The sequence below is a fragment of the Branchiostoma belcheri genome, unplaced genomic scaffold (genome assembly GCF_001625305.1).
Source record: "Branchiostoma belcheri isolate BF01 breed outbred unplaced genomic scaffold, Haploidv18h27 scaffold27, whole genome shotgun sequence".
NCBI classification, from domain to species: domain Eukaryota; kingdom Metazoa; phylum Chordata; class Leptocardii; order Amphioxiformes; family Branchiostomatidae; genus Branchiostoma; species Branchiostoma belcheri.
This window is the reverse complement of record NW_017803876.1, coordinates 734,848-762,694: the sequence shown is the minus strand read 5'-3', so window position 1 is coordinate 762,694 and position 27,847 is coordinate 734,848. Positions and strand designations below refer to the sequence as shown.

The following is a 27,847-nucleotide window of genomic DNA, read 5'->3' as shown; positions in this document are numbered from 1 at the left end:
AGACCATAAAATTCTTCCATAAAAAACGTTCTCCGTTTCACAAGAGTGCGTATAATGTCAGTGATTCTGTATATAATTAGCAATTAACGTTTTTATGTAACGTTATAACGTTATTTGCGCGGGAAATACCAATCGACATAGAAACCATTTGCATATATTCTTACAAACAGAAACATTTCTCCCTTTATTCTGATACATAACGATGCGGAGAGGACTTCCGTCATATCAATGGGTAGAATGTCGGTTCAGCACCAAGGACAGGTAGCCTGGGTACCATCCCCAGTAGTATATTCGCAAACTCTATAACTGGTTATAGAGTTTGCGAATATACTACTGGGGATGGTACCCAGGCTAAAGGACAGGCTTCTTTAATACTAATGCTAAAAAGTTCTGATCGCTGCTTTGCATGACTTTTCCATGGCCAAACAGATATATAATCCATGTACTAGCCGTAGCGTCTTTATTAATACATTGTAATATCGGGTAATATAACATTATATAGTGAGGGCTATATAAGACTACCAGCAAAATACATAAAGAGTCGCCACGGCTTCTCTACTAGTGCGCTCCACTGTGTTGTCCAAGAACACCTCACGAATCGTTTATATCAGCAGCACACAGAACTAGAACACACTTCAAGAACAGTTGTCATAGCAGCGCACAACAGCAGCATCTTATGAACACTAGTTCTGTACACTGTTCACGTTGTGATCAAAATAGACGTCGTCCCGAGCCGCAGGTCTTTATTTACTGCATGATGTCGTCTCAGTCTCCGCCTCAAACGGACGGCATGGGAGGCCACCTGGACTCTTGCACTTGTTCTGACTGCCTGGAGGATCTGACGGCCCTTGCGGAACGGATAACCGCCAACCACCTCGCCAACGTCAGCAGAACCGCTCACAGGTGTCTTCTTCTTCTTCTTCGACGTTAGAGAAGCAAAGACTCTGGTAGATACCGAGGTAGCCTGGGTGCCATCCCAAGTAGTATTCGCCCGCTCTATAAGGTCGCTAGCTACCACCAGTTGTAAGCTAGCGGGCGAATACTACTGGGGATGGCACCCAGGCTAGATACCGAGGTCCTTCTCCCTCCAATAAGTCCAGTTACTATCTAAGTCCATATCTTGTAAAGACTCCAGTCTTAAAAGTTGCGTTGCAGTCCTTCTTCTCTCTCCACGAAGATAAACCCTTCCTCCGTCACCACGTTTCACCCCCTTCTCTTTCAGTCCATGTTTTCAGTCCTTTTGATTCATAGTTTCAACCTTGCCATTCTTTCCTTTATACCTTTCTCCTCTTCCAACGCCGTTACCTCTTAGTTTTATCCTGTTGTTATCACAGGTGTCGAGAACAGGTAGAAGACCTGGACTCGTTTTCCGACTTCCCGAGCCCGAAGGACGCGAAGGTGGTCCAGATGGTCACGGAGAAAACCATGAAGCCAGCCGTGGAGATATTGCTAGCGATCGTACACAGAGCCAACACGAAAAACACCGCCATACACAGGAGGTGTAGGAAAGAGCAGAACTTAACCTTCGCGAGGTACCAGCTCGGAGGCGTCCCCGTGTGTGCTCTGTCCACTTTCTTCTGTAACATCTGCATGTACGAACCCGCGCTGGCGAAGATGGGCGAGTTCGTCCCCCAGCTGCTCAGTCTGTACCAGATCATGCTGACCGCCGCGTTGGAGCACCCGGAGCTTACAGAGCTGAACCAGCGCTGCTTGTTTAGCGCCAACTACGAGAGTGGCGAGCGCAGCGACAGGTTCTGTCCTTAAATTGTTCAGTTAAAATATTAGATCCAACACAATAAAGTTCTCTTACATAGAGCTTTAGACCAGTCACTCTGGCCTTCCTCAGTAGACTGACCCAGTGAGACAAATCACTTTAATTTAACTATTGTGTCTGTTTTCAAATACTTTACCATGGCCCATTGGTGGCAAGAGGTGAATAAAGATTATCTTACGTCGATGAAGGTTAGACATCCAGCTAATAAGATACGTTCAAAAAGCAAATACTCAAGCAACTGGATATGATTTTGGAAACGGTCAGACGTTTCCTGCAGACTACCTTTCGTCATTGACTGAGAGACCAGAGGAGAAATTCAGGTTTGCCGTCTGACCGTTTCCAAAATCATATCCAGTTGTTTGAGTACCTGCATGCTTTTTGAAAGATTATCTTATTTATCTTTTCTACAGCAGCAGTAGTAGTAGTAGTGATGACGATGACGACAGCGGCGACCTGGCCGACTTCGTGCCGTGGTTGGTTCTGTGGGGCGTCCACAACTCGCTGATGACCATGAAGACCCGGCGTGTGCTGGCCATGCTCGGGGAGGGTCACCCCAAACTGCCGTCATTCGGGCACCTGCTCATACAGATGCTGAAGAAGGACAACGTCGTCACGACCTGGTCTGCTTGTTATTATGTTTAGGCCATGTTGATTTGATTATATGGATGACACCGCGCGCGCATGAATTTTCGGCCGTTTCCAAAAAAAAAAGTTTTCAACCATACTGTAAATCGTACAAAACAGTTGCAAAATGAGCAAAAATATACCATAAGTTACAAAAAAAATTAATAAAAACTATACCAATGTCGTAGAATGCCAAAATCAAACGAAAAAAGACGAAATTGTAAAGAAATGAACTTGAAGACTAGATTATTCGCCAAACCATATTCTGTGCCATTTGCTCAACCCTCATGACCACGTAGATTTCATAATGAAAAGAACTTTTTTTGCAAAACTTTTTTTTATTCGCACGCGCGCATCAGTTTTGGGGCTCCCGGAGGATGTCATCCATATAATCAAATCAACATGGCCTTACCGAAGGAAAACATGTTGTTTTTGCTCCATTTCTTCTTCCTCTTCTTCTTCTTCTTCTGTTCCAAACACTAACCTCTGACCTGGCCAATGGCCTCTTTTGTTGACGTCTGTCACCATAGTAACTGGTGTTGGGTTACATCATGTTGCATGCAATTTCAGAGAAGGCGTTTAGGCTCCTGTCACCATAGATATACATGTATGTGAATGTGTTTGAGTAAGAATTAACAGAGCAGACCATATCCGAAGGTAAACATTATGCATTTGCTTTGCAAATGTTACTTTTCTAGTTATTATTATAGTTTTACTACTTATGTTTATTCGTTTATTTGGCTGTTCAGCATGCACAGCCTGGGCAACATGTGGGTGTTGCAAAGAGCTAGCCCTGCTGACAAAGACAAGACATTACAAAGTAGTTTGATCTGTTGACAGCATTACAGTCTAACTTTAAGTTAGCGCTGACTTTTGTTTTCTTGCTCGAGATGTGTATGCACTCAAAGTTCCATTCTCTTCATACCTGTCAGTAGAAGACGGTAGTAGTCTTTGTTTCATCAAATGATCAAAGGGTTGAATCTATACTACTAGTATTCATTACTGTGTTTTGAACTAAGTTCTGTGGAAAGAATACGTGCATAACTCTGAAAATACCTCAGTGTTTCTGAAGGACTAGAGTGTCCAAGCCACCTCTATGGCCTGTTGCAAACAATTATCTGCACTCTTACACATTTCAGGACTTCTAGGTACTTGCAGGGACGGTAAAGTACAGCTTCTGTTGCAGGTTTTGCGGTTTAAGAATGGCCCTGTGCGTAGCGGAGATTGGCGGGTTAGGGTTAATTATCTGCACTCTTAACTGTTACACATTTAATAAGGAGTTTTAGGTACTTGCAGGGACGGTAAAGTACAGCTTCTGTTGCAGGTTCGCGGTTTAAGAATGGCCCTGTGCGTAGCGGAGGTTGGCGGGTTAGGGTTAATTATCTGCACTCTTACACATTTGATAAGGACTTTTAGGTACTTGCAGGGTCGGTAAAGTACAGCTTCTGTTGTTGCAGGTTCGGTTTAAGAATGGCCCTGTACGTAGCGGAGGTTGGCGGGTTAGGGTTAATTATCTGCGCGCTTACACATTTTAAGGACATTCAGGTACTTGCAGGGTCGGTAAAGTACAGCTTCTGTTGTTGCAGGTTCGGTTTAAGAATGGCCCTGTACGTAGCGGAGGTTGGCGGGTTAGGGTTAATTATCTGCACTGTTACACATTTCAGGACTTCTAGATACTTGCAGGAACGGTAAAGTACAGCTTCTGTCGCAGGTTCGGTTTGAGTATGGCCCTGTACGTAGCGGAGGTTGGCAGGTTAGGGTTAATTATCTGCACTCTTACACATTTCAGGACTTCTTGGTACATGTATGCATGGTCGATGAAGTACAGTTTCTGTTGTTGCAGGTTCGGTTTGGGGATGGCCCTGTACGTAGCGGAGGTTGGCGGGTTAGGGTTAATTATCTGCACTCTTACACATTTGATAAGGACTTTTAGGTACTTGCAGGGCCGGTGAAGTACAGCTTCTGTTGTTGCAGGTTCGGTTTGAGGATGGCCCTGTACGTAGCGGAGGTTGGCGGGTTAGGGTTAATTACCTGCACTCTTGCACATTCAATAAGGACTTTTAGGTACTTGCAGGAACGGTAAAGTACAGCTTCTGTTGCAGGTTCGGTTTGAGGTTGGCCCTGTACGTAGCGGAGGTTGGCGGGTTAGGGTTAATTATCTGCACTCTCAGTACACATTTAATAAGGAGTTTTAGGTACTTGCAGCGTCGGTAAAGTACAGCTTCTGTTGCAGGTTCGGTTTGAGAATGGCCCTGTACGTAGCGGAGGTTGGCGGGTTAGGGTTAATTATCTGCACTCTTAACTGTTACACATTTAATAAGGAGTTTTAGGTACTTGCAGCGTCGGTAAAGTACAGCTTCTGTTGCAGGTTCGGTTTGAAGATGGCCCTGTACCGTAGGTTGGCGGGTTAGGGTTAATTATCTGCACTCTTACACATTTAATAAGGACTTCTAGATACTTGCAGGAACGGTGAAGTACAGCTTCTGTTGCAGGTTCGGTTTGAGAATGGCCCTGTACGTAGCGGAGGTTGGCGGGCCGGACTGTGTCGCCAAGCTGGCGGCGCTCGGCATGAAGGAGGCGGTCCAAACCATCCTGGACAAGGCTCGCAGCTACTGGCAGGAAAACACGGGATTAAAGCACAAGGAGTAAGCCGCACAAGCATGGCATCTTACCTAGATATTAACACAGAGTTAACAAAGTTTACTCCATTTGCAATCACTAATAGTATGTTAGAATTAGAATAGTTGCATACTATTGGATTGAACTGAAAATCTATACAACTGATATTTCGATATGGTCTAATTTCGAATTCACTGCGTATCAGTCATCTATATAAAATTGTCTATGACCTCGGTTTTTGTAAACCACCCGTTACCGACTTGGTCCTTGGGCCAATATTCTAAATTCGAATGTGCTTTGACCGGCCGGTTATGGATGCGCACATACATAGAGAATACAATCATGACAACACACTATAAGATTCGCGAATGTTTGCGAATGAACTCTTCGGGAACGGCTGCAAAGAGTAAAAATTGACTTTAGTGGACCAACACCACTGGCATGTTATCTGTCCACTAGTAATTGGACAATTTCTACTCTTCCCAGCCGCGTCTAAAGGCTGGTAGGGGCTACGTGTTTCACACTCTCCTGCTGGTATCTGATCTTGCCTCTAGATCTGACTTCGTGAGCTGCCTACTCCGTCATGCCTCCCTGGTGGCCTGGGAGCTACAGGAGCCCGGCAAGGTAGCTATTTCACGGTTTCTGTATCGGTATAGCCGGTATAACCGCCCTTCTGGCTTCATTACACCAAACGACTCGTTACACCTAACCCTTGAGCTCTAAACATTGTTTAAAGCCAGCGCCATTTAATGATAATGCCTCTACTGTACTCGGTGACAGCGAGTTCCACTCTGCGATAGTTTTGAGAAAGAATGAATTTTTGAACACTTCAATCCTTGGTTGATAACTCTGGTACTTAAAGGCGTGGCTATTTCTTGTTCTAGGTCGACTACTACAAGTCTCAGACCCGGCTGGACCGACTGGCGACCAAGCACGACCACGACGACTGTATCTTCTCTCCGCTAATGCTCAGAGAGGACGGACTGAACATGGACGTGGTCTGCTCCTCTCCCATCTGCCTCAACAGCGAGAGGGACGCGCCGGGAAGGTTCGGCGCATGCGCTAGGTCGGTGATAGTTGTGATAAGCACGTCGGCAAAACGTACTGCACCTGCGCGAAACCCGTAATGTCTTGTACATAGCATTTCGGCAGAATGTCTCATATAAGGTTGTATTCGCTCATATAAGGTTAGCATTTCGACAATAGTTTCCAAATGTTATGTCGGAAAGAATATCCTCTGCAACAGGTAGAATTCTGATGCAACGTTGACCAAAAATCCAACTAAAAACGCGAAAATACGGGGTTCAGGCGCAGTACGTTCTGCCGACGTGCTGTTGTGATAGTATGATACTAGTAACTCTCATGACCTATAGCTAGGCAAAGGCAAGGGCAAGGGCATGGGACAATTTCTTTTGTTGCATTCATCGTCACATTGAATTAATGTACCGTTACATTCGTTGTCCGTGCTTAGAAACCGTTTTCTTTGACGTATGTTTTATCACTTTCCGTAAATCGACTTTTGTGTGCGCTTGTGTTTAAAAGAAAAGAAAAGAAACGTAATGTTAACAATGCTGATTCGTGTTCGTGTAGGGCGTTGTGGGCGTCATTTCTTTCAGTGTCTTATTGGCAATCTGCAAGCAGATTTACCTGTGGCCTAAAAGTGGGCAAAATGACAGTGGAAAAAAAATGCAAAAAGCCACGCAAAAAATGTATTTTTTCATGTTTTGCCCACTGTCATGCCACTGGAAAGATTTATCTTCTTAGATCCGTTACAGGGCTCTCCTACGCGCAAGGAAGCAAGGGTACTCCGCCTCTCCCCAAGATCCTTAGTAGCACCTCTGCTAAAATGCTTTAAAAATTAGGGTCTTCTCTCAGTATTATAACGAAAATTCAAAGATTTTTCATCAACCGATTAGGGAGCACCTCTCCCGTAAGAATTTCTGGGGAGCTCGTGACCACTGCGTTACAAATCTTTCTCACTGTGCCGTTACGTTTTCCCCAGATGCCGCATGGCGCGCTACTGCAGTGTGGAGTGCCAGAGGATCCACTGGTTCGACGGCCACAGGGAACTCTGCTGCAGCAGGAAGGAGATTCTCGCAAGTTTCAGACAAACCACGAAGACCGCTGCTGACTCTAAACATAGCTAATAACCACAGGATCCTGTGTAGTGCATACACTGAAAAAATGATATGATAATATAAGATTGTGGAACTTTACAGGTAATTTAAAACATAAAATAAAAGATATATGACACCGTAACGTCTTTTTGTAATTTCATCTGAATACCAATACATCAGGTAGCTGACATATCATAAGTTATATTTGTAAGACGTACGGCATAGTCACAGTGAGACAGTGGTAATTTAAAGACTGTACTTAGTATAACAGGTGACGTGTTAATGGAAGGGGAATTCGCCAAGTGGGGTCGGTGGCGTAGCGGCAGCGTGCTCCACTCAGAACCAAGAGGTCCCGGGTTAGAGTCCTGCCACCGATCTTGTGCCCTTGGGAAAGGTACTTTACACGACTTTTATTTATTTCCTCACTTAACTCAAGTGAAAATGATTATTGTCTTGTCCTGTATTTGCCCTCTGCGTTGGTGGCGGCTTAAAATAAGTTGACATATCTTGAGTGTGCCGCCACCATGTCTAGTTATTAAATGTTGGAATATGAAAAAAAAAGATTCACTATTTTTCACATTACTCCGACCAAGGAGGTTAAAAATCTAGATTTTAAGCCTTCTTGCTTAAACTATTTCCAGAACAGCGCTAAACAGCCCAATCCCTGATCCGCTGGTCGGTCTCACCTCAGCAACAATGGACAATGCCCTTATTAAATTTACCCTTCTTCAGTCCATGACTTTAGAACAAAGCCTTTAATTTCTTTTTATCATTCAGAGATGAGGACTGGATAACCAAGGTTATTAAATATACTTGGCAGCGAACTTTCCAACGTTACCTGTCTTTCTTGTCTGTCATTACCTCCATGAAAAATGGAGGTATTGTTTTTGGCGTGTCTGTCTGTCTGTGTATCTGTCTGTGTGTGTGTGTTTCCGCACATTTGCGGCCAGCATAACTTTTGAACCTGTAGGTGGATTGTAATGTTATTTGGTATGTGGGTAGGTGTTGGGTAGGCAAATGTCAAGGTCGATTTAGGGTCTCCTGGTGGCTGACCTTGGTACTGAAGCAGAATTTCCGGTTTTTGTATCTTTTGTCCTGGACATGCTATGATTTTGACTTTTAAATTTCATACTTGGGACATGTGTAACTTAATCAAAAGTTAACACCACGATGCATATATTATGTTAATGTAGATGCCATTTGCATAATTAAGGAAGAACTTTACCTTAACATATCAAACCCATATTTCATGGACATGAGATCTCGGAACTCTTGTTCATTATACGAGTTAATTCGAAAGATTTTAACGGGGGAAGAGTAACAAAGTGACTCAGAAGACAAAACAGGAACCGGGAGTTTGTCGTTGTACTTCACATATCCTTGAGGCAACCGTTCTCCAGAAGTTTTGTCTCGACTTTGTACAGGTGTGTTTGCCTACCTCCTGGCACAATGGTGTCACCTGAACCGCGTCACGTGGTCCGCCGGGGCTACAGGTAAACACTGGTTGTTATGGGAGGTAATCGTTTCATATGCTAATCACAACTCAGGGGCAAACACAAAACTTTTCAGGCGGCCCTGGCTTCACTCACGCCCATTACAGTGTAGGGGAAAACCTTGGGTGCGATCATGGCGAACCCCTTTCGTCTAAACCTGGAACAGCCCAAGAGAAACGTGTTCGTCACACAGCTTGGAGAAAGGTAAGTGGATGTTAATCACCAGTTTAGTCGGTGGTCGAGGGCGGTCCGTACAAAGACAACAGACGGATCGGTTTCCCTCCGACATGCCTGGGACTCGCACTTGGTGCTAACGTTGATAAAACCACAAGCTTCTCGCCCCTTTGGTCACATCTACACGATTTTGTGAAATCTGTGCAGGTTTCCCTAGTGAAAAAGATCGGTTTAGTAACGGTCAGAAGGGAGTATTCGCTATAAAGAGCGAGTTTGTAGCTTGTGGTGATAACGGCCTTCTACAAACCACGGATTTTCTTGCCATTCCCGAGTGGCTATGGCTGCTAATCCTGTGCGTTTATTTCCTAAAACGACGTCCTTACGATTAATCAAACCCCGTCATTGTTGTCCTATTGTAGTGTAGCTTCCACATAAATCCCGCTTTACATTTTGGTTTATTCATCGTGCGACGTTTGTGAGCTCTGGGGACAGGAAGTAGGTCCCCGAGTTACCGTAAACAGTTTGGACAGCGCCTATAAGCAAGGGTCCTTTACGTCAGACAACTGCAGGTTGTTTGCCCATTCATATGCTATTATTAGGTGTCAAATCAGACTACATGATTTCAAAACAAGGAGTTGAACAAGTCAAAATCAAAAGTGTTGAAACTGAACGCACATCAACTCAACCATTACAGTAACCGGCTACTAACCGCCTTAATTTTGAACCCAGAATCATCATAATATCCTCTACTTCATGTATATCCTTGAGTCTTTGAGATTTGGAGAAATTCACAAATCATTCATAACAACTGATCCATTACAGTAACTGCCTTAAGTTTGAACCCAGAATCATCATGATTCCTCCACTTCTTTAATATATATCCTTTTCTTTGAGATTTGGAGAAATTCACCATCACAACATAACCTTAAGTACTTTTCTGTATAATATATATTTCCCCTGTGAATCGTGATCACAACTACACCGACTGTAACTTGTTGACATATTTAGCATGACTTGTTTTCAAGAACCTCCTTAGATTCACCAGGGAGGTTAAGGAAAGCTGGTTATTCTCTAATAATTAATGGGTAATTAGTAGATATCAATTTGTGAAAACGTACATTTGTAGTAAAAAACATACATATGTAGCTTTGACCATTATGCACATGAAAATCATACTTTTATTGCAGTTATTTGTACCAAAGAAAGTACTGTATTATGACTTTCAAAATAATTATATTTGGGGCAATAAAATATGATGATGTCATCCATATGGTCCATAAAATCATATTCATAACCCTTTTAGTACAACTAAAGTTCTTCCTAAATTTCTTTGTGACAAAATGCTGGAAAGTTTAATAAAATGCCAAATTAGCCAGTAAGAAAACCTTAAGATATCTATATCTTTATAACCTCCTTGGATACACAAAAACCATCACGAGGTTGACACATGAGCGGCAACTTAACACCAACCCTTCAGCTTCTCTCCTAAGCTCCAAAATCGGATACTCTTTATCATAGCCTGCAGCAGATAACACACGTTAAGTCCTTTACATTCAGATTAAGGTCTGAGGTCAGCCAGGAGTCAAACTGCACATCTATCAGACCTCGATGAGACATTTACTGCTGTTTAATACTGAATAATGAATGCTACGCTGCTGAGGGAAGGGCAACGCAGCATGAGTTCATGCATCTACAACTGCCTTAAGTTGAAGCAAGAAGTTGCTCCTGTACATTTTTAATAGTTGTATACACATAGTCTGTATAGCAGTAGTAAGATTTCACTGTAATTTTACCTCATCTGCTTTATTGCAATGACCTGTACTTTAGCTTGTAAGAGCTTAAAGCTAGCCTCTACCAAACTTTGGGAGGCGGATGGAAAGAGTAGAAATTGGTGGTGGAGTTGGTCTGTTGGCAAAATGCACTCTTTAGCAGACCAACTCCCCTGGCATGTTATCTCTCTATTTGGCCAATTTCTACTCTTTCCAGCTGCCTCTTGAAGCCTGGTAGAGGCTAGCTTAAAGGTACAATAAAGATCTTTCATTCAATATTTCACCTCTGTTTTCAGGGAAGATGAAGAGCTGGAAGATGACATCCACAAGTATCCAGTCGTCAAGGAGGTGAGTAAATTCTTTGGCAATTTTCTTTGGATTGATTTTAAGGGACAGTTGGGAGTTGGGTAGTGAGTGATCTGAGAATGATTGGCCCTATCTTCAAATGTGTAAGCCATTATGTATATGCAGGTTGGTGATAACCTTTGTGCTAACACTGTGGCCTTGCAGTGAGCAAGGGAGGATTTAAAAAAAAATCATACCTGCCATATTTTGATAAAGTGCTAATGTCAGTTTCTTTCCTGCAATATTGGATGAAGTTCTATGTCAGTTTCTTTCCTGCAATATTGGATGAAGTTCTAAGGGTCTGTTTCTTAGTCGTTTTACCCCATTTAAAGTACATGTAGTCCCATCATTCCGTAGTACCGTTAAGAGGCCGTAGGTGCAGTGTGTTGCTGAAAAGAGTAGAAATTGGCCACATAGAGATCAGATACATGTAACATGCCAGAGGAGTTGGTCCACTAGCTGGTGAGCTAGCATCTCTCTATTTGGCCAATTTCTCCTCTTTCCAGCCGCATCCCGGAGCCTGGTATAGGCTAGTGTGAAGTGCCTTTCCCAGGCAGGGCTCAAAATTCATTTTGGGGAATAGGTGCACTGGTGTACCCAACCTAAAAAATTGGGGGCACAGAAAATGTTTTTGATGCACCATATAGAATAGAATAATTAAAATGTCATCCAAAACTAAAAGAAAGGTACTATTACAATCATTTTATTATTTTTCTGACACTTAGATGTTAAGATGTTAATATGCTGTATACTACTATACATTCAACATTATGTAAACCTACGAAAATATTTGGGTGCACTGGTGCACCCACGGAAAAAAATTGGGTGCACAGCTCCAAATTTGGGTGCACTAAGGTGCACATGCACCCAGTATTTCGAGCCCTGCCATTAGCATCTAACACACCACTCTATATTGAACCTGCAGTCTGCAGGGCGACTCCTGGAGAACGGGTTCCGAACCCTGCAGAAGACCCTGCTGCTGAAGAAGGAGGTTGAGGTGGAGCGAGTGGACGAGGAGCTCAGCGCCAAGCGGGCGGAGTTCCACAAGCGGATGGAGGCGTGCAAGCAGCGGCAGCTGGAGCTGCAGAACAAGCAGCAGAAGGTGGGCATAACTTTAAGGGCCGAGTTACACAGGGCGAAAGATCATTTATCATACAACGATTGACACGTGCCACCTCACAGCGTAAGCTATGTTTTTGACCGTGTAACCAGGCCTGCCACTGCTGTGTGGCACCATGTGTGGCGCATCTTGGAGGTGCCACGCGAAAATCGGTGCGTCATTTGTCATGTGACAACTGATTTTTTTGCCCCATGTGAAGTGGCCCTTAACCTCCAAGCAGATCTTTTCTATCAAATTGGCAGGCAGTATCCATTGGCCACCTATTTGGCTAGCATAAAAAAGGTAGAGGTACAAAAAAGAAAGCCTGATAAAAGGCATAGAAATGTGTCAAAAATAAGCCAACACCTAAACTTCAGTTTTGAGTGTAACTACAAATTCACTTGGAGTGTTACCCTTGCATTTATATGGAGCACCCATTGTGCAGTGCAGGATAGGGTCCAATGGGTTTGACCCTTCCTGTAACGTTGCACTGTCACATACAGTACTTTGTGACAACTTGCAATTGTTACATGTATGTAGCAATGCAAACTTGCAAACTTGAGAAGTCCAAATCAGACTAGTCTTGTAACAGTAAAAGACTATCAAACTTGAAGTGAAATGCTACCAGGAAATCGAAAGAGACTTGTTTCTTTATATACAATTCACTGGTGGTCTATTTTACAATGACATGTAACATCAAGACCTGTGATAGGATCAAGTGACGTCGGCAGAATAGCCACTTGGTATTGAATGTTGCATCAGTGGAATGGATTTACACAATGATCCATTAATCATTTCATTCGTGGCAAGTCATGGATGTGGCAGGCGGCGTTCATCTGTCACCAGATTCTGGTGTCAGCGGAGAACGTCCCTTTAACCCAGAGGAGAATAATCCATCGAACACGTAATCGAATCTACCTGTGCATTGGTAGTCTACCACCGTCCTGTGGGCTGGTGCTTGCCGGCTATACAAACGCTGTGCTGATGTCCATTTGTTGTGGTTACATCTGGTGCTTCGGGTGCCTGATATAGAGTTTCTGTTTGGAACACCTTGTCTGCACTGACAGTCACTGACAAAAGGTGTTCAAGTCAACTGACATGTCACTTTCTGGGGTTGATGCGGAGTCCTGGTCCAATGCTGCCTTCCTTTTAGAATCAGAGCAGTACCGGTAGTTTATACATTGTATATGGCATGATGGCAAGTGACATTGCTGCAGCAGGTAATAACAAAAAGAGCATTATGAAGCGATTAAAAATTGTAATTTCTAACACAAGAAATTGGACCCAAATTTTAGACTGTACAACCCCAGTCTTCGTCAAGGAATGAGCAATCCACTGCTTCTGTGACATCACATTATGCAGATGACACATTGGTGAGCAGTGGATCATTAGAAAGTCTGTACTTCTACCAAATTGAATGCAGATGAACTCAAGATAAAAAAAAATAGAAATAGATCCATGCACTCCACTCAGAATGCCATTACCTGTACTGCAAAGCATAACCCACAGGAACCTTACACAACCTTAAAGCTTGATCTTCCATGTCCCACTAGATCAAGGACCGGGTCCAGAAGTTTGAGAAGTTCATCACGGAGAACGACGCCAAGCGGAGGCGAGCCATCCAGAAGTACCAGACGGAGCTGAAGCTGAACGAACAGAAGGCCAACGAACAGCAGATGCTGGAGGAGCAGCTGGAACAGCTGAAAATCAGGTGGGCAGAACTTTGTTAATACTAATACTGTTACTGTACATATTATATTATCATTCAATTGGACTTCTTGCTGTCCAGGAAACATGAACCGTTATCACAGTGATACCAAAGTTATTACAAAACTTTGAGACTTTATCCAGACCATTGTGCAGTATAATTGTTAAGTCACTACAAACTATCTGATTTTCTATGAAATTTCAATGTTTCTGGCAGCCTGGCAGAAAAAAAAAATGGTTGGGAAGACATTATCATTTTGAGTTAAGATCTTTGTTCATAAATCGTGCATGGTATTCAACCGTTGTATAATGGGACTTCTTGCAGTTGTTCAGGAAAATGCAACAATATCATCACAATATGGGCTGTCCTGCTGTGTAATTAAGACAGCTAAGCCTCTCTGATTTCCTCTCATGAAGTTTCAAGGTTCACCTTCAATACCATTTGGAATGTTTTCAGACACAACAAACTCCAGAACAGACTGCAGCAGTATAAGAAGTTTGAGGCCTACTTACTGAGAGTGATCGACAACATGCCAGAAGGTGAGGAACTGCTTGAAAAGCTTTAATTTGTTCTTCCTTACTGAATTTCACATACCCTCATCACTAGGTTGTTATCCAAAGTACAATGTAATTCTTTTTCTGGCAGACTAACACTTCTGCTGAATTAAATGTAATACAAAGAATACACTTTGAAATAGAACAACTGAATTTATAAATTGAGACTAGCAAAATAGATCTTTCATTTAGATTTTGGTGTAACTGTATGTAAGAATCAACATAATTCAGGTGTATGTATTGTCAGGTATCAGTTGATTCAATAACAGAATTGAAATTAAAATTCCCAGGCTACCTGGAGGTGGGAGACTCTATGATCAATGCCACCATGATGAGGTACGACACCCTCCACAACACCAACATGGACCTGTCCAGGCGGGTCAGCAGGCTTATGGACCAGGTATGTATCATTATTAAACTGGTGCAATGGCCAAGTGGATGGAGTGTTCAATGATTTGTATTCAGTAGGTCATGAGTTCAATCCCTGGCAGAGTCATACCAAAGTCTTTAAAAATGGTACATACTGATTTCTCTGGTTAGAACTCATCATTGGAATGGGAGTATAACACACACCACTACCAGTGAACTAGCCCCCTGCTGTAGTGATTGCAGAACTGTGTGGCCCCAAAGGCTACAGAAACATATCTTTGCACTTGCCAGATGTTCTGTTTTTTTTTAATGTCTGGCATGAATTCTTGATTTTGCACATACGTTTTCTCTGTTCATAAAATCACATTCATGTAATTTCCAAATAATTATCTGTAATTGAAATAACAGCTAATACTGTAACCAAGTCATAAAGTGCCTAACTCAATTTTCTCTCAGATAATGTTGAGAAGGGCAGGACTGGGTGAATCTCATAATAGCAGGATGAATTAATTATACCCTTTCAATCAATTATTAAACAACAAACCAAAGAAGCCATTAACAAAGGACAGGTCAACCCATTAATCAATTGATAGACTCTAGTAACCTTTCAGTTGACTAGATAGCGCTATCAGATTTAATGTTTCTTCTGAGGGGTCCACTGGGAGGTGAAGCCTTTAGAGTGATAAATTTAGCCGATTGCCAGTGGCAAACACAGCAATCCTATTCCACAGGGTGCTTGAAAAAAAATGTTTTACCAGATAAGAAATGCTTAAAATAACTTATTCATTGTCAACATATTACCTTCTTTCTATTTTTAAAGAGTGAAGAGGGAAACCAGAGACTGCAGAGGCTCAAGCATGAACATGAACACAAGAAAGTGGTGAGTGAGAATCTCTCTGTCATTGGTATGACAAGGTGCACTTTGTATTGAAATACATAGAGCCTATAGTAAATGCATTGCTAGTATTACTGTAATAAATTGTTATTGTTGTTGAACACTAGTGCTGTTACAAGTAGATCATAACACTTCTTTTCCTTTTGACCACAGCAAATCAACAAAGACTTGTCGGAGCTACAAGCCACACAGGAGAAAACCATGGATATGAACAAGAAAATGGAACAGGACCTACAGGCAAAGAGCAAGGATTACGTTGTACAGGTAAGGAGCCACCTGTTCTTGTGCATTACATTTTCATCTTATGATGTAGGGGACCCCCAAGTTTACAAGTTAAATTGCAGTCGCTGTATTCAGCATGTTTTTTTCATCACATGACCTCCTTGACATCCTTTTATCATCACATGACCTTGACTTGTGCATTCAATTCTTGAATCAACTGACAGCAAGAGCTTTGTAATGAGCCAAAAAAAGATACAAGTAAATAAATTTTTAAAATCAAGTTATGAGCCAAGTCATGTCAAGTCAATAAGAATGGAAACCATTCATTTTCTAATGATTCAAACAATCTGTGTTTCCAGAGCACTGACCTGGCCCAGATCCTGCTTGCAGTGGACAACATATCAGAGAAGTGCTTGAAAAGACGGACGACTCCCTTGGACGAGTTGTCCTACCTGCAGAAACTACAGATGATCAAGGTAAGATCCTGAGCTTCTGTCTCTACTGACAGGTTTCTACAATAGAATCACTAGTGGATTCTCCCTGCTAAGCCAGGCACTATATCTGAGGTAGTACAGCATACTTACTAGTATCTGGCAGCATATCTGTTGATTATCAGCGATATGGTCATTTCAGTAAAGTTGGTTCTGCTTTGCCCATCATCTTTGCAGATTCTTAGATCTGAGACATACATTGGATAAATAAATAAAGTTTAATGCACCATTGCTTCATATATTACTAGAATTCAACTTGCATACCATTGCTACAAAGTTGAGAGTACATACTATCATCTCTTGATTCAGTAAAAAAAAAAGAATGTAACATTGTCATATCTTGGTTTGCATGAGACTAATCGACTTACCAATCTACATGTATGCACCACAGGACAGCATCTTGGAAAGAATAGCTGTAGAGGAACTTGCCAAGACAATAGAGGTGCCAAAGGAGTTGCAGGTTGTGCATAAACCGGAGCCTGAGAAGGCCAAGAAAGTCAAGTCCCCTACCAGGTCGCCTCAGCACACCGCAAAGGATCCTCCCAAGTCTCTGGCCGCGCTGAAGTGGCACGCAGGGAAGTCTCGGGCGTTGGAAACCATCCAGGAGAAACTCATGATGAAGAAGAAGATGGGGGATCATCCGGTGGAAATGGCACTCAGTGCATTCGCCATGAAAAAATAGTCGAGACATTTTGACCTGAAAATGTGGCTTCTAAATGCAGAGGATAGCAAGGGGCAGAGACATGTATGAATCAAATACTTGTCTGAACTGAAATATGAACCTTGATAGAAGTTCACTGGTACATGCATTGTGTTTACCTCCACCATTGTATCAATTGGTTAAAGGTGACATTTCTGTGCCAAGTGCAAAACCAGAGAAGGTACCATTTTTCTACTTTCACAAAAAGCAGTCTCAAAATCTCATTTGACAACTTTTAGAGTTACATCGGCAACTAAATGCTATGTTAAAACATTGATGCAAATATACTTACATTCTGTTGGTAGAACATTGGGCAAGCACAAACCATCAAGTGTTGGGATCAGGAAATATATATGAAGCCATGTTTGTGAGGCATATAAATTCCCTACTTAGTAGCTGGAGGATATACATATATGGCAGCTATTAGCCATAGAACTTGTAAATACATGTACAAAAATGTTGTGGAACATTACAGATACTTGCCGCAAAGTATATGAATGTTGTAAGTTTGTAAATAAAAATGCCTTGTTGTCAGCAAAGATAAATTGTCTGGCTTCTATGGAAGAAAAAAACACTGATACATGGTTATCAAAAACGATGGTGGTATTGTTTATTCCACATTTCAGTTTGACGTGTCTAAGGAGACAGAGGTAAATTAACCAACTTTAAACAACACACAACGTACACATCTCTACAAAAAAACATGTACCTCAGGAAATGTAGGTGCCAGCAACGTCCAATTTTCACAGCATAATTACATTTCATCCAGTTTCCATTCCTGGTAAAGCCCTTTAAACTGAGGTGAACTGTGCATGATACTCCTGGCTCCTTGGTTTGAAATGAAAACTGAAGCAGTTTCATTTAGTACGTTGTAGACTAAGTACAAAAACTCAGGCAAAGGGAACACAAGTACAAGTAGTTCTGTGGGGAGACAAGATTCAGCTTCAAAGAAGTTGGAATTAGAATACATGTTAATTCACAATAAGAATTCACAGCAACTATAAACAGTATTATTCACAATTACATACATTATAACGGTGGGCTATTGACATAAATATGAATAATTTACCTCCTATGATGTTCCATAAATAGCTCTAATAAAATATGCATGATTCAATGTGTTTGTTGCTAATGAAAGCAACATTAATTTCCTATTGTACTACCTCTACACGATCTCAAGATTCTAATTCCATAAATATCTCTACCACTACAAGCTTTTTAAGTCTACTAGCAGTACAAAACAGGTGCCTGAATTATGAATTCTTATAGTCACAATAGGTACAATTGTATTCACAACATACACAGGTACGAGTGCACAAAGCTAGAATGAACATGCTAAAATACATTCCAGTGAAAGCACCATGATGGAATGTACATTGTCAGGAAATGCCTGACTCCCTAGAGCTAAATTCATGGGAATCGAGTTTAGTACACATGCCTTCCTTACATTGAATGATTGGCAAATTTGATTGATCATCATGTAGTCAACATTTCAATCTTTCTATGCTAAAAAAAAAGCACTGGCTTAATTCAGGCTAAAATGCCAAGCCTCAGCTTTTGGCTACCTCAATTTATCAAGAAATGATAACATTTATCATTATGTATTACAGTAATTGTTGAATGACAGCAAAGGGACAACCCCAGTGACAGGTCACCCAGACATCTGATCTTACAACCTAAAAACATTGTGTAAGCTACATCTGTAATTGTTCACACTTCAATAGGGTTCAGAATTGGTTAACCAGAAGCAATGATGTATATCTTCTAACTTCAGGTAAAACGCTAAGTAAACTAAAACAATCAGTTAAAAGCAATTCATGGCTTTTTCCCTATGTTACTTACAGCCTACGTTATTCAGCCTTTAGGCCACACATTGCAATGCCCCTTACAGAATCTACACTCATCTTAACATGGTACAAAAGTTGCACCTTCAGCAGCACTGTCAGAGCTCTACAGTACATTGTCCTACTGTAACTGTTTCGTATAGGGACGAAAATGAATTTTCTGCCATTTGATGGCATTGAGTTTGACTTCCTGCAGCCACTGCAAAATGATTGATTCGTTGAATCCAAAACACTGTTTTGAATACTCAGGAACAAAACTGAAGCATGTTTAAAGTTTCCTACCTCTTCTGGATGCTACTTGATCTGGATCAAACAAAGTTTCCCTGTCTGTGCTTGCCACCCCCAGATGTGCATTGCTGCCAGGATATAACAGTAGCTTGCAAGAAGTGCTTTCCTACCAAGGCTACTTCATCACACCACTCTGTACTTTGCTATTACATAGCTCTGGTAACCAATTTATAACTAATTGCTTCAGTTCAGCACCACATAATCAAGTCCATTTCAACTTGAATTCATATACTATGTGGAACGAGGAGGTCATATTTGCAATTTCGCTTCACCAGAAGAAGTTGCAGTTGTTGTAGAAGTCACCACTTGGTCCTTGTAGTTGTACTATTGATTACAATGAGACCATCTTCACATGTTGTGTATCGTCTTGTGATCGTCTACACCAAGATTGAATTTCCCAGGGATCTGCAGGCCTCAGCCTTTTTTTTCCTTTGAAGGTATTGAACATCAAACTGTAAAGAATCCTACTTCCAGCTGTGCGAGTGCCTGTGTCTTGTTGCATCAGACTTTAGTCTCTATGTTCTTTGCGAGTGCCTGTGTCTTGTTGCATCAGACTTTAGTCTCTATGTTCTGTGCGAGTGCCTGTGTCTTGTTGCATCAGACTTTAGTCTCTATGTTCTGTGCGAGTGCCTGTGCCTTGTTGCATCAGACTTTAGTCTCTATGTTCTGTGCGAGTGCCTGTGCCTTGTTGCGGTCCTTCTCCATCTCCCTCTGCCTCCTCTCTGTCTCCTGCTGCAGGGCCTGTCTGTACCCCTCATAGCTCATGACCACCACCTCCAGCTCCTTCCTGTACAGCCTCATCAGCATCTCCTGGTAACAGTCCAGCTCAGGCAGCTTGAACAGGTCCCACTGCAAACAGGGCAGTTGGTGGGTTTCAAACAGTAACTTCTCTTTCACAATTAAAAGATATTAGAGAGTGCAGCCTTAGAACAATTTGGAAAAAAATCGAAACTATTACAAATGCAGTTAAAACATCCGCACGGTGACTTGGAATGGACTCTACCAGTGTGGACCTGCTAGAGTTGCTTGGAAACACAGTGTGAAGACTTGCCAACTGCTGTCTACCCTTGTGTGAGGGATCCCAAAACAGCTAATCAAAGACTGGATACTACTGCTACTACCAAGCCACTTTTGTTGCATGGTACTTGAAAATGTTAGCCTCCCACACAGACTTCTAGGGGGCAGTGCTTGTTTTCCTTTCCTGGAGAAGGGCATTGTAACAGAAGGAGAGCTGTATCGCCCACTCTCTCCGCAAGGTTCCATAAATTTAGTCACCGCTATTTGATTAACAGCAGCAACACAATTCAAAATCCCCCACATCGCACACAAAACACAAAAGCAGAAACTCACCTTTAGTTTGTGATCATACTCATGAGGAGCTTTTGTGTACACCTGCAACCATTCTGGAATTTCTGGTGAAAAAAAGTAATGAACGCATAGGCATAAGTACAATATACGAATACCCAATAGTAGAGATACCAACAAGACATCTAGACCTCTAAATACACCTACATAATTTGCTAACTGATGGAATTTCCTATCTTAATAACCTAGTCTCCACCAGACTAATTATGCAGGTTCAAAAACAATATAATCTAGCCAAATGGGGAGAATAATTGGCCAGGGGAATTCGGCCACCGTATGGTTCACTTTTGAACTAGACCCTCTCGCAGACTGATTCTGCTGGCCAGTTATTTTTCTTTTTTTTTGTCAAATTCTACGATCTGTACCTCCGTAGGAGGGCCTGGTGGAGGCTATGAATACTAAAGTAACCTACCTGAGTTCATGTACGGACTTGGGGGGACCTGCATGCCAGCCGCCTCCATCTCTCCAGCTATTGCCTGAGATGTCTGCATGGCTAGGTAGGCGGAGGGTGGGAGGGGAGGGGGAGGGTCGTACTTAGGGAACCTGGGAGCACAAGGGTGTCTGTACTGGGCACGCTTTGTGTTGTGGCTGTAGAATAGACCAACAGTAAACATTTGACTTGTAATGTCTGCTTGATATAAATCGTGATCAAACTTAACAAAGGCGTGATAACAGTACTTTTCTATTGGCCTGTTATTCAAACCTATTAATAATATCTGCCAAGTCTCTTTCGTCAGTTTGCAGAGAGAACGAAAGAAATCTGGCAGCTATAAAAGGTTTGGATATCAAGCTACTTTTCTATGATCTTTTTGATTTGCATTCTTACATATTTACATTCTTACCTTTGCACTCACATCACTGACATTGATAGATTATGGCATTCCCAAAATTCCACAATCTTATATGGGAACAAATTTTAGACTACAGGGCTGTCTTTGATGTTATCAAACAAAGGGAATGTCAACAACACCAAGAAGTCATAACTTACTCCACATAGTAGACACCATATTCTGCAGACTCTACTTTTTCCCAGCCGGCAGGGAGGCCCTCCTTTTCCAAAGGGTGGCTCCAGTGTGTAGTCTGGGTGTTGTGACTGAAAAAAAACAACATTCAAACCTTAAATATGAAGCAAGTTTAAAATGCAATTTCCAGTCTGTGCCTTTTTTCAAGGAGTCATACAGTAAAATATTTAGATCCTATTTCTCCCAACTTTTCAAATTTTCATATTTGTACATATTTGAAGACAACACTGGAGCACAGTTGTTGCTAAGTAAGAATAACATTTAGGCTAAAGGGACATGTTACAAATGTTGCAATAATATACACTAAGCTAGTAGCATTAGTGACATTAGTGACTAACTGGTGGACTTACTCTATGTAGTATTTTCTGCCTCGTAACGTGTAATCTGCTGTCCATCCAGTTGGGAGAGGAAGCTCATCTGTGGATGAGACATTGCCTGAAAGGGAAACATTAGAAAATCACATACAAGTAAAATCAATAAGTTAATTCCTAAACCATGTTTTTCATGTTTGTCAAACAGCAGCTCAACATATTAAAAAAAAATTATTTGCTTGTAAAACACAGATACATTTGTACATAAAAAAATTGTTGGAGCAGAAAAGCAGTAGATGGTGATGATGCAAAAATCATCCTAATCTCAACTCTAATCTCAGTACTATTGATTGTTTATTGTGTCAACCGAATTCTTACCGCCAACTGTACATATCCTTAGCGCTCGTACCAGACTTTTAAAACGTCAAAGACTTTCAGCCATTTTAATGTAGAACGACAGTAGTGATTTTATACTCAAGAGAAATTATATTGTTTTAATCATATTGCTATAATAATATGACGACGACGATGGTTTTTATAAATTTAGTATAATAAAAGTGTAAGTTGCCCTTTTATATCTATTAGTATTGTATAATCCTATAAGTTGTAAATATCAGCACAATTCAGTTTTTACTGCAAGTCTGATATGTTCTTTGCTCTTTTCAATAAACCAATCACTACTACTAAAAATCATTGGAAAGAGAGGATTGTAAAGTAATCCATGACATTAAAATTAAAACTTCCTAACGTAGGTGAAGCTGAAAACTTTGCCACAGGACTATTCTGAAAATATCTTTCTGTGTACTTTTAAAAGTAGAGGTAGGTGCCAGGCAAGTTCAGGCAGGTGCTCAAATAAATCTACATCACTTGACTTGGAACCTGAGGAGGCCCCTACCTACAGATCCTATTGGCGACGCAGACCCAGCTGGTGATCTACCCTGGTATGAAGTCAGCCCGCTGCTGTGTACTGGTAAACTGGCCACCGAGGAGTGCTGGTACATGGGGTTGTAGTACTCATCACTATAGCCCTGGCCTGGGAGTACAGAGGCAATGATGTAATGATTTTAGTGTTGATATACAGGTAACTTGGCAGTCAGGCTAGCAAGTTGCCTGACTGAAAAGTATGCTTCTAGTAGCCCACCTGACTACTAATTAAAATAAGTCTTTGTCTTGGAGGGAGGCCATCAGTACCTGACAGCAGGAGAGTGCGTTAAGCTAGGTCGGCCAGTATACACAAATAGTACTCATGAATAGTACATATTTTTCTTTCTATCTAGTCTGGCATTCTTTGGGCTATGGAGTAGAATGACTTTCTGAGCTTCACAAACATAATCTTTACTTCCAAAGTTCCATATACATGTTTTGTACTATGTTTGTCCCTTTGTTGTCAAATTTATAATACTATAAGGAAAGAATACACTGTAGTAACTAAGCTACCTTCATAATTTTCCTGGACAGTAGGCATGGCCCCTGCAGCAGCTGCTACCTCTCCATTAACGTTCTCAGACACAGTGTGATAGTCCAGTAGCAGGGACCCTGTCCTCGCTCCGGGGTTGTACTCAGGTGTCACCTGAAGGGTTCAACACATAAAACAGTCAGGACAATCTCTACAGATATAGACTAGAAACTGATGTTTGATAAACATGTATTGTGCCATAAGGCCACACCAATTTAATTTCTTGGTTAACGGATTTGCCGCTTCATTTTTTTCTGATTTGCAAATAAAAATAAAAATTTAGAATCAACTGCAAAATGCTCATATTTTGCCCTGAACAGTTGAAAACAGTCCTTTTCATCCTAGTTGTTAAAGTTATTCCATCTTTCAATGCAATGGTATCATTAAAAGTTCAAAATTCATTGTAAATTTTGAACCAGCCTGGTGTGTTGACTTCATGGCTTCTATCGTACCATTTTGGGCCATAATACGATGCCTAGGCTTGTTTTTATTTTTATTTGTTTTTCGCCCGCCCGCTCCATTATTTTTCTAGAAAAATCCGTTAACTAAGAAATTAAATTGGTGTGGCCTAACGATAACTTAATAACCCTCTTTCTGCTGAGTTCTGAGGCAATACAGACACGACTCAGGGTACATCATCACCGTACATGGATAATGGATGATCCCATGGTAGGGAAAGGTAATGAAGTACAAATCATTATGATCAATGATGATCAACTGATGATCAAAAGTTGATGAATGATCAATGATGATTAATGACGATAAACGTTGATCAACTGATGATCAATGATGATAACAGTTATTAAAACTAGAACTTTTCTACTGTTCCTAACCTTATGAATTGTGTTACAACTTATGATGAATCCAAAATGATACAATGAAGACAAAAGAAAAGAAAATACTCATTTTGCAGTAAAGATAGACCCATGCAGTCTGTGTACTACCTGTGAGAAGCTGTGTCCATGGGTTGAATAGTCGCTGACACTGGACTGGTTACTGTAGCTTCTCTGGTGGAACCTGGGCAGGGAGGCCGCCCTGGTGTCCGGACTTCTCCCCTCCTCCGAGGCGGAACCCTGCTGACTGTGGATCTGACTGAGGGACTCTGATCTCCGAGGGAAGGTGGGGCCATAGCGTACCACGGGGGACATGTAATCTGTAAGAAATGAACAGGACTGGTATATCTTTTATTTTAAACAAACCCTGTGCTATACTGTGATCTACCCAGAATCTCTGAAATGATCAGGAGGCGGAGAATGGAGCTAGCTGGACACAGTATCCGACATCCTGAGCTGTTAGCCAGCCAGTTTATCCTGTGGGACTGTGGGAGCCAGCAAAAGGAAGGAGGAGAAGGGGTAGGAGAAGCACAACCTTCATTGACACTCTGAAGCGAGACACTGGGATCAGGGACATCTCCACACAAGAACTGCGCTCCCTGACGGAAGACAGAGATGACTGGAGAAGTAGAACGCATTGTCTCCCGTAATGGCACCTTAGATGACATCCGTTCATTTTAAAACATACCGTCTTTATCGTATGCCAGTAATGACATGTGACATCACAGTAAATTGACAAATTTTGCCAGTACCAGGTAACACATGTACTACCTGTAACCTATACCTGTTAATGTTACATAAGTTATATTTGTACTACTGTAGTACATATATGATTGGCAAAATAACAGTCACTGATAACAAGTGGTACATTAGTAGATTCGTTATAGTCTTTCTGACAAGAACAGATTTCTTTTCTCTGCTGAACTGTGTTGTAGTGAAATACAAATTTGTTGAATGGCCAAGCTAACTGCATTACCAGATGCAAGGTCCCAGAATGGTGAAGTCACATTTATTTACGGATTGACCTTTGATAGCTGATGACATGGTTTGCAGACTCATTTGACTCAACAGAATGAGATACTTTTGTTGTTATTTACTATCACTGTAATGTTGTGGCTTTATCTTTACATGTGAGTCGAACTTACAGCTTTGCGCCACCATTCCAAGATCCATGTCACAAGTTAAAGCTTTTGGGTATGTTTAACCTAACAAAAGTCATGTGATGTGATCATGAGGTCATTAAAAAAATCCAAGAAAGTCCCCTGCATACTGTGGGGCTTGTCCTGCTATCAATAGTTTAGATTGGAATCTCAACAACTTCCCATGCCCTTCCCAAACACAGCCTCCGATAAACATAGTGACAGTAAATACTGAGGGCAAATAGTTGGACAAGTGAAACCATAGCTTTTGAATGACATAATGGCAAACATGTAAGCAACAGGGCTTGATTATTTATAATTATATACTTACTTCTAAGGAGGGGAGAGTCTTCTTTCTTGACATACTTGCCAGTGATGCCCTCGTTGAGAGAGTGACTGAGTTTGGCCGAGTTCTTATCCTTCTTCCTGGCTCTTGATAGCATATTCATCTTGGTATTGCAAGGTGCTCTTCTGTGGTAGCCTCACGCTGTTTCTCGCGCACAAGTTTGGGCGAATGCATTCTGTCCTGAGTTCTTGGGTACTTGGGGCTGGGCTGGCGTCGTCCGTTGAAAGGTCTGAAATTTGTAGAATTGTGATCAACTCGTCAACACCACCCATGACGCAAACGTGAAAATTATGTGGCCAGGCCCTCTTCGAATGCTTCCGGGACTGGGAGAGGCGATTAAAAACATCTGTTGATACGGCGGTCGAAAGCATCTAGCTAGGTATGCAAGTTTGTGAAAAATACTCGCCATTCTTCTCCAAAACCAGCTTCATCGTGGCGTACATAAAAGACACACGAGAAGATAAAGTTATAGAAAGGGGCAACAGTCAAATATATAGAACACATGACGCTAAAAGAAACAGTCGGTCTTTGTTTTGTCTGACTGATGAAGTCTCACTTTAGAACCGCCCTCCCACCCCAAAAAATTACATGGTTGTTATCGTCAAGATATCTCGTCTAAGTTGTCACTAAACTGGCTCATACGGCTATAAGGACGATACAGACGATTGCGTTTGGATCTCGTACCTCTTATACCAGGACTTCTTCCCGAATTTCCTGCGCTGGGCTCCAAACAGAGAGCTTCACCATCGTTTTAAACGCTGTTTGTTCTGTGTTCGAGGTATCCGGCCCACCCGAATCTTCTGCTGACCAAATGTTTTACTACCTTTTTCTACACTAGTTACCCCTGCGCTGTGATTGGTCAAAGTGGTGATGTTTGGCGGGAAACTCTGTGTTTCGAAACTGGGAAAAGTTCATAAGCGGTAAACTGGCGGTAAAGCACCGTACTAGCTCACACAGGAATAACATCTAGCAGACTTCGGGAAGCGGCAAACTGCACTCTCTCACAGACCATGGAGCTTCTACAAGCTTTCTCCTTGCACAGACCAAATCCCCTGGCATGTCACCCGTCACCTGTCTATTTTGCCAATTTCTACTCTTTTTTTCAGCCGCTTCCCGAAGCCTGGGACAGGCTATCCAGTAGATGCTTTGTCTTTGAATCGATGATTGTAGATTTTTCATTCTCTCAGACATGTATTTGATTTTATTTATTGTAGGTTCACGAAGAATGTATATTTAATGATGGCATATTAAACCAAAGGTACAAGGTATATTAAACCAAAAAGCTCCTAGATTAATCGTAACTTTAACGTTAACTGGCTTCTGGTATATGACACACTGCGAGGTCTTACAGAATTCTTGCAGTTGTAATAGATGGTATTTCTAACCGTTCTAGGAATCGGATCTACTTTCATATACAATGTACAACAATGAACATATACTAATTAAGCTAATCTAACTCCATTATTAGTAATAAAATGTACATGTATAGGCTCCTTTCTGTATCCCACGCTCCCCCATTGCAGCAGCTAATGGCACGCCCCAACCCACCAATAATACCTTTTCAGCTGTGGCTTATACCACAGTGGTCGCTTTAAAGGGGGTGCTGTACAGTAAGGTTACAGTATTCAATGTGCAGGTGCGTTAAAATATTTTGCATTTTTATACCCCATAAAACACGTCTTTTTTAATAGTAAAATTTACCGTCGACTAATTTGTCCTTAAAAGTTATGTTTTCAATTTGTGCGTCAATCATGATCGATATGTATTAACATAATTTATTCTGCACAAGTAAAACAAATGATGCAGCAATACCAAGATGGCGACGGTCCTGGTAAAAAGCTACTGTAGTGCTGGCTTCTCGTGTCAAAAACGGGTCTGACATCAAACTTGAGACGACTGCGGATATGCCAACTCCTCTAGGAGAAAAGACGCAAGGCTGCTGTTCGTATTTGTCGAATCACGGTGATCTCTATGTGGTGTATTTTCCACAGTTAGTTCAATGTTTTGATATCGCTTTCAACCTGAGCTCGGTGACCGCAGCACTTAACTGTTAACGCGATGCGTTTTGACAAGGAAATATGGCACTAGGCTTCCCGAAGACAGGTTGAAGGAACGCTCAGACAGACCTACACGAAACGTCGAGTCAGTGTCGTTTGGGGAAGTGCCTTACTTGGTCACGTTTTAAGTCGGAGGACACCAGTTTTGAATGTGCAGTACGTGCTAGCACCTTATTGCGCAAGATGGCGGATCCAAAGTCGAAACCATCATCAGATACTCACCCCAACTCCAG

General features: G+C 41.7%; 4 protein-coding genes across 6 annotated transcripts in view; 3 read left to right on the top strand and 1 right to left on the bottom strand.

The window, feature by feature from the left end:
• The first annotated feature begins 668 nt into the window (after positions 1–668).
• Positions 669–7,196, top strand: LOC109472217. The gene is made up of 7 exons (XM_019771812.1): positions 669–903; positions 1,335–1,751; positions 2,188–2,394; positions 4,891–5,043; positions 5,572–5,641; positions 5,902–6,083; positions 7,020–7,196. Exons 1-7 carry the CDS (start codon positions 677–679, stop codon positions 7,162–7,164), a joined length of 1,401 nt encoding a protein of 466 aa, XP_019627371.1. The 5' UTR covers positions 669–676; the 3' UTR covers positions 7,165–7,196.
• Positions 7,197–8,691: 1,495 nt separating this feature from the next.
• LOC109472285 (coiled-coil domain-containing protein 42 homolog) lies at positions 8,692–17,566 on the top strand. Its single transcript, XM_019771959.1, has 10 exons — positions 8,692–8,831; positions 10,867–10,918; positions 11,841–12,017; positions 13,568–13,725; positions 14,179–14,261; positions 14,567–14,676; positions 15,466–15,525; positions 15,694–15,804; positions 16,122–16,238; positions 16,645–17,566. Exons 1-10 carry the CDS (start codon positions 8,761–8,763, stop codon positions 16,933–16,935), a joined length of 1,230 nt encoding a protein of 409 aa, XP_019627518.1. The 5' UTR covers positions 8,692–8,760; the 3' UTR covers positions 16,936–17,566.
• On the bottom strand, positions 17,544–26,382 carry LOC109472284 (protein salvador homolog 1-like). Of its 3 annotated transcripts, XR_002140358.1 has the most exons (12): positions 26,242–26,382; positions 25,543–25,786; positions 24,184–24,392; positions 23,221–23,353; positions 22,679–22,816; positions 21,823–21,907; positions 21,439–21,543; positions 20,863–21,038; positions 20,436–20,497; positions 19,770–19,934; positions 19,620–19,721; positions 17,544–19,571 (listed from the first exon to the last, which is right to left on the bottom strand). XR_002140358.1 is itself a non-coding variant. In XM_019771958.1 (11 exons), the coding sequence occupies exons 2-11, from the start codon at positions 25,658–25,660 to the stop codon at positions 19,683–19,685; spliced, it is 1,230 nt and encodes a 409-aa protein (XP_019627517.1). In that variant the 5' UTR covers positions 25,661–25,786; positions 26,242–26,382; the 3' UTR covers positions 17,544–19,682. The 3 variants fall into 3 exon arrangements, 2 of the variants coding, with proteins under 2 accessions (XP_019627517.1, XP_019627516.1); XM_019771958.1 differs by having other exon boundaries at positions 17,544–19,721; XM_019771957.1 differs by having other exon boundaries at positions 17,544–19,934.
• Positions 26,383–27,373: 991 nt separating this feature from the next.
• The window catches only part of LOC109472121 (DDB1- and CUL4-associated factor 8-like), a 23,707-nt gene continuing 23,233 nt past the window's right edge, over positions 27,374–27,847 (top strand). The window contains exon 1 of the mRNA XM_019771699.1: positions 27,374–27,388. Coding sequence (XP_019627258.1) covers positions 27,374–27,388 — 15 coding nt within the window. The remainder of the gene's footprint in view (positions 27,389–27,847) is intronic.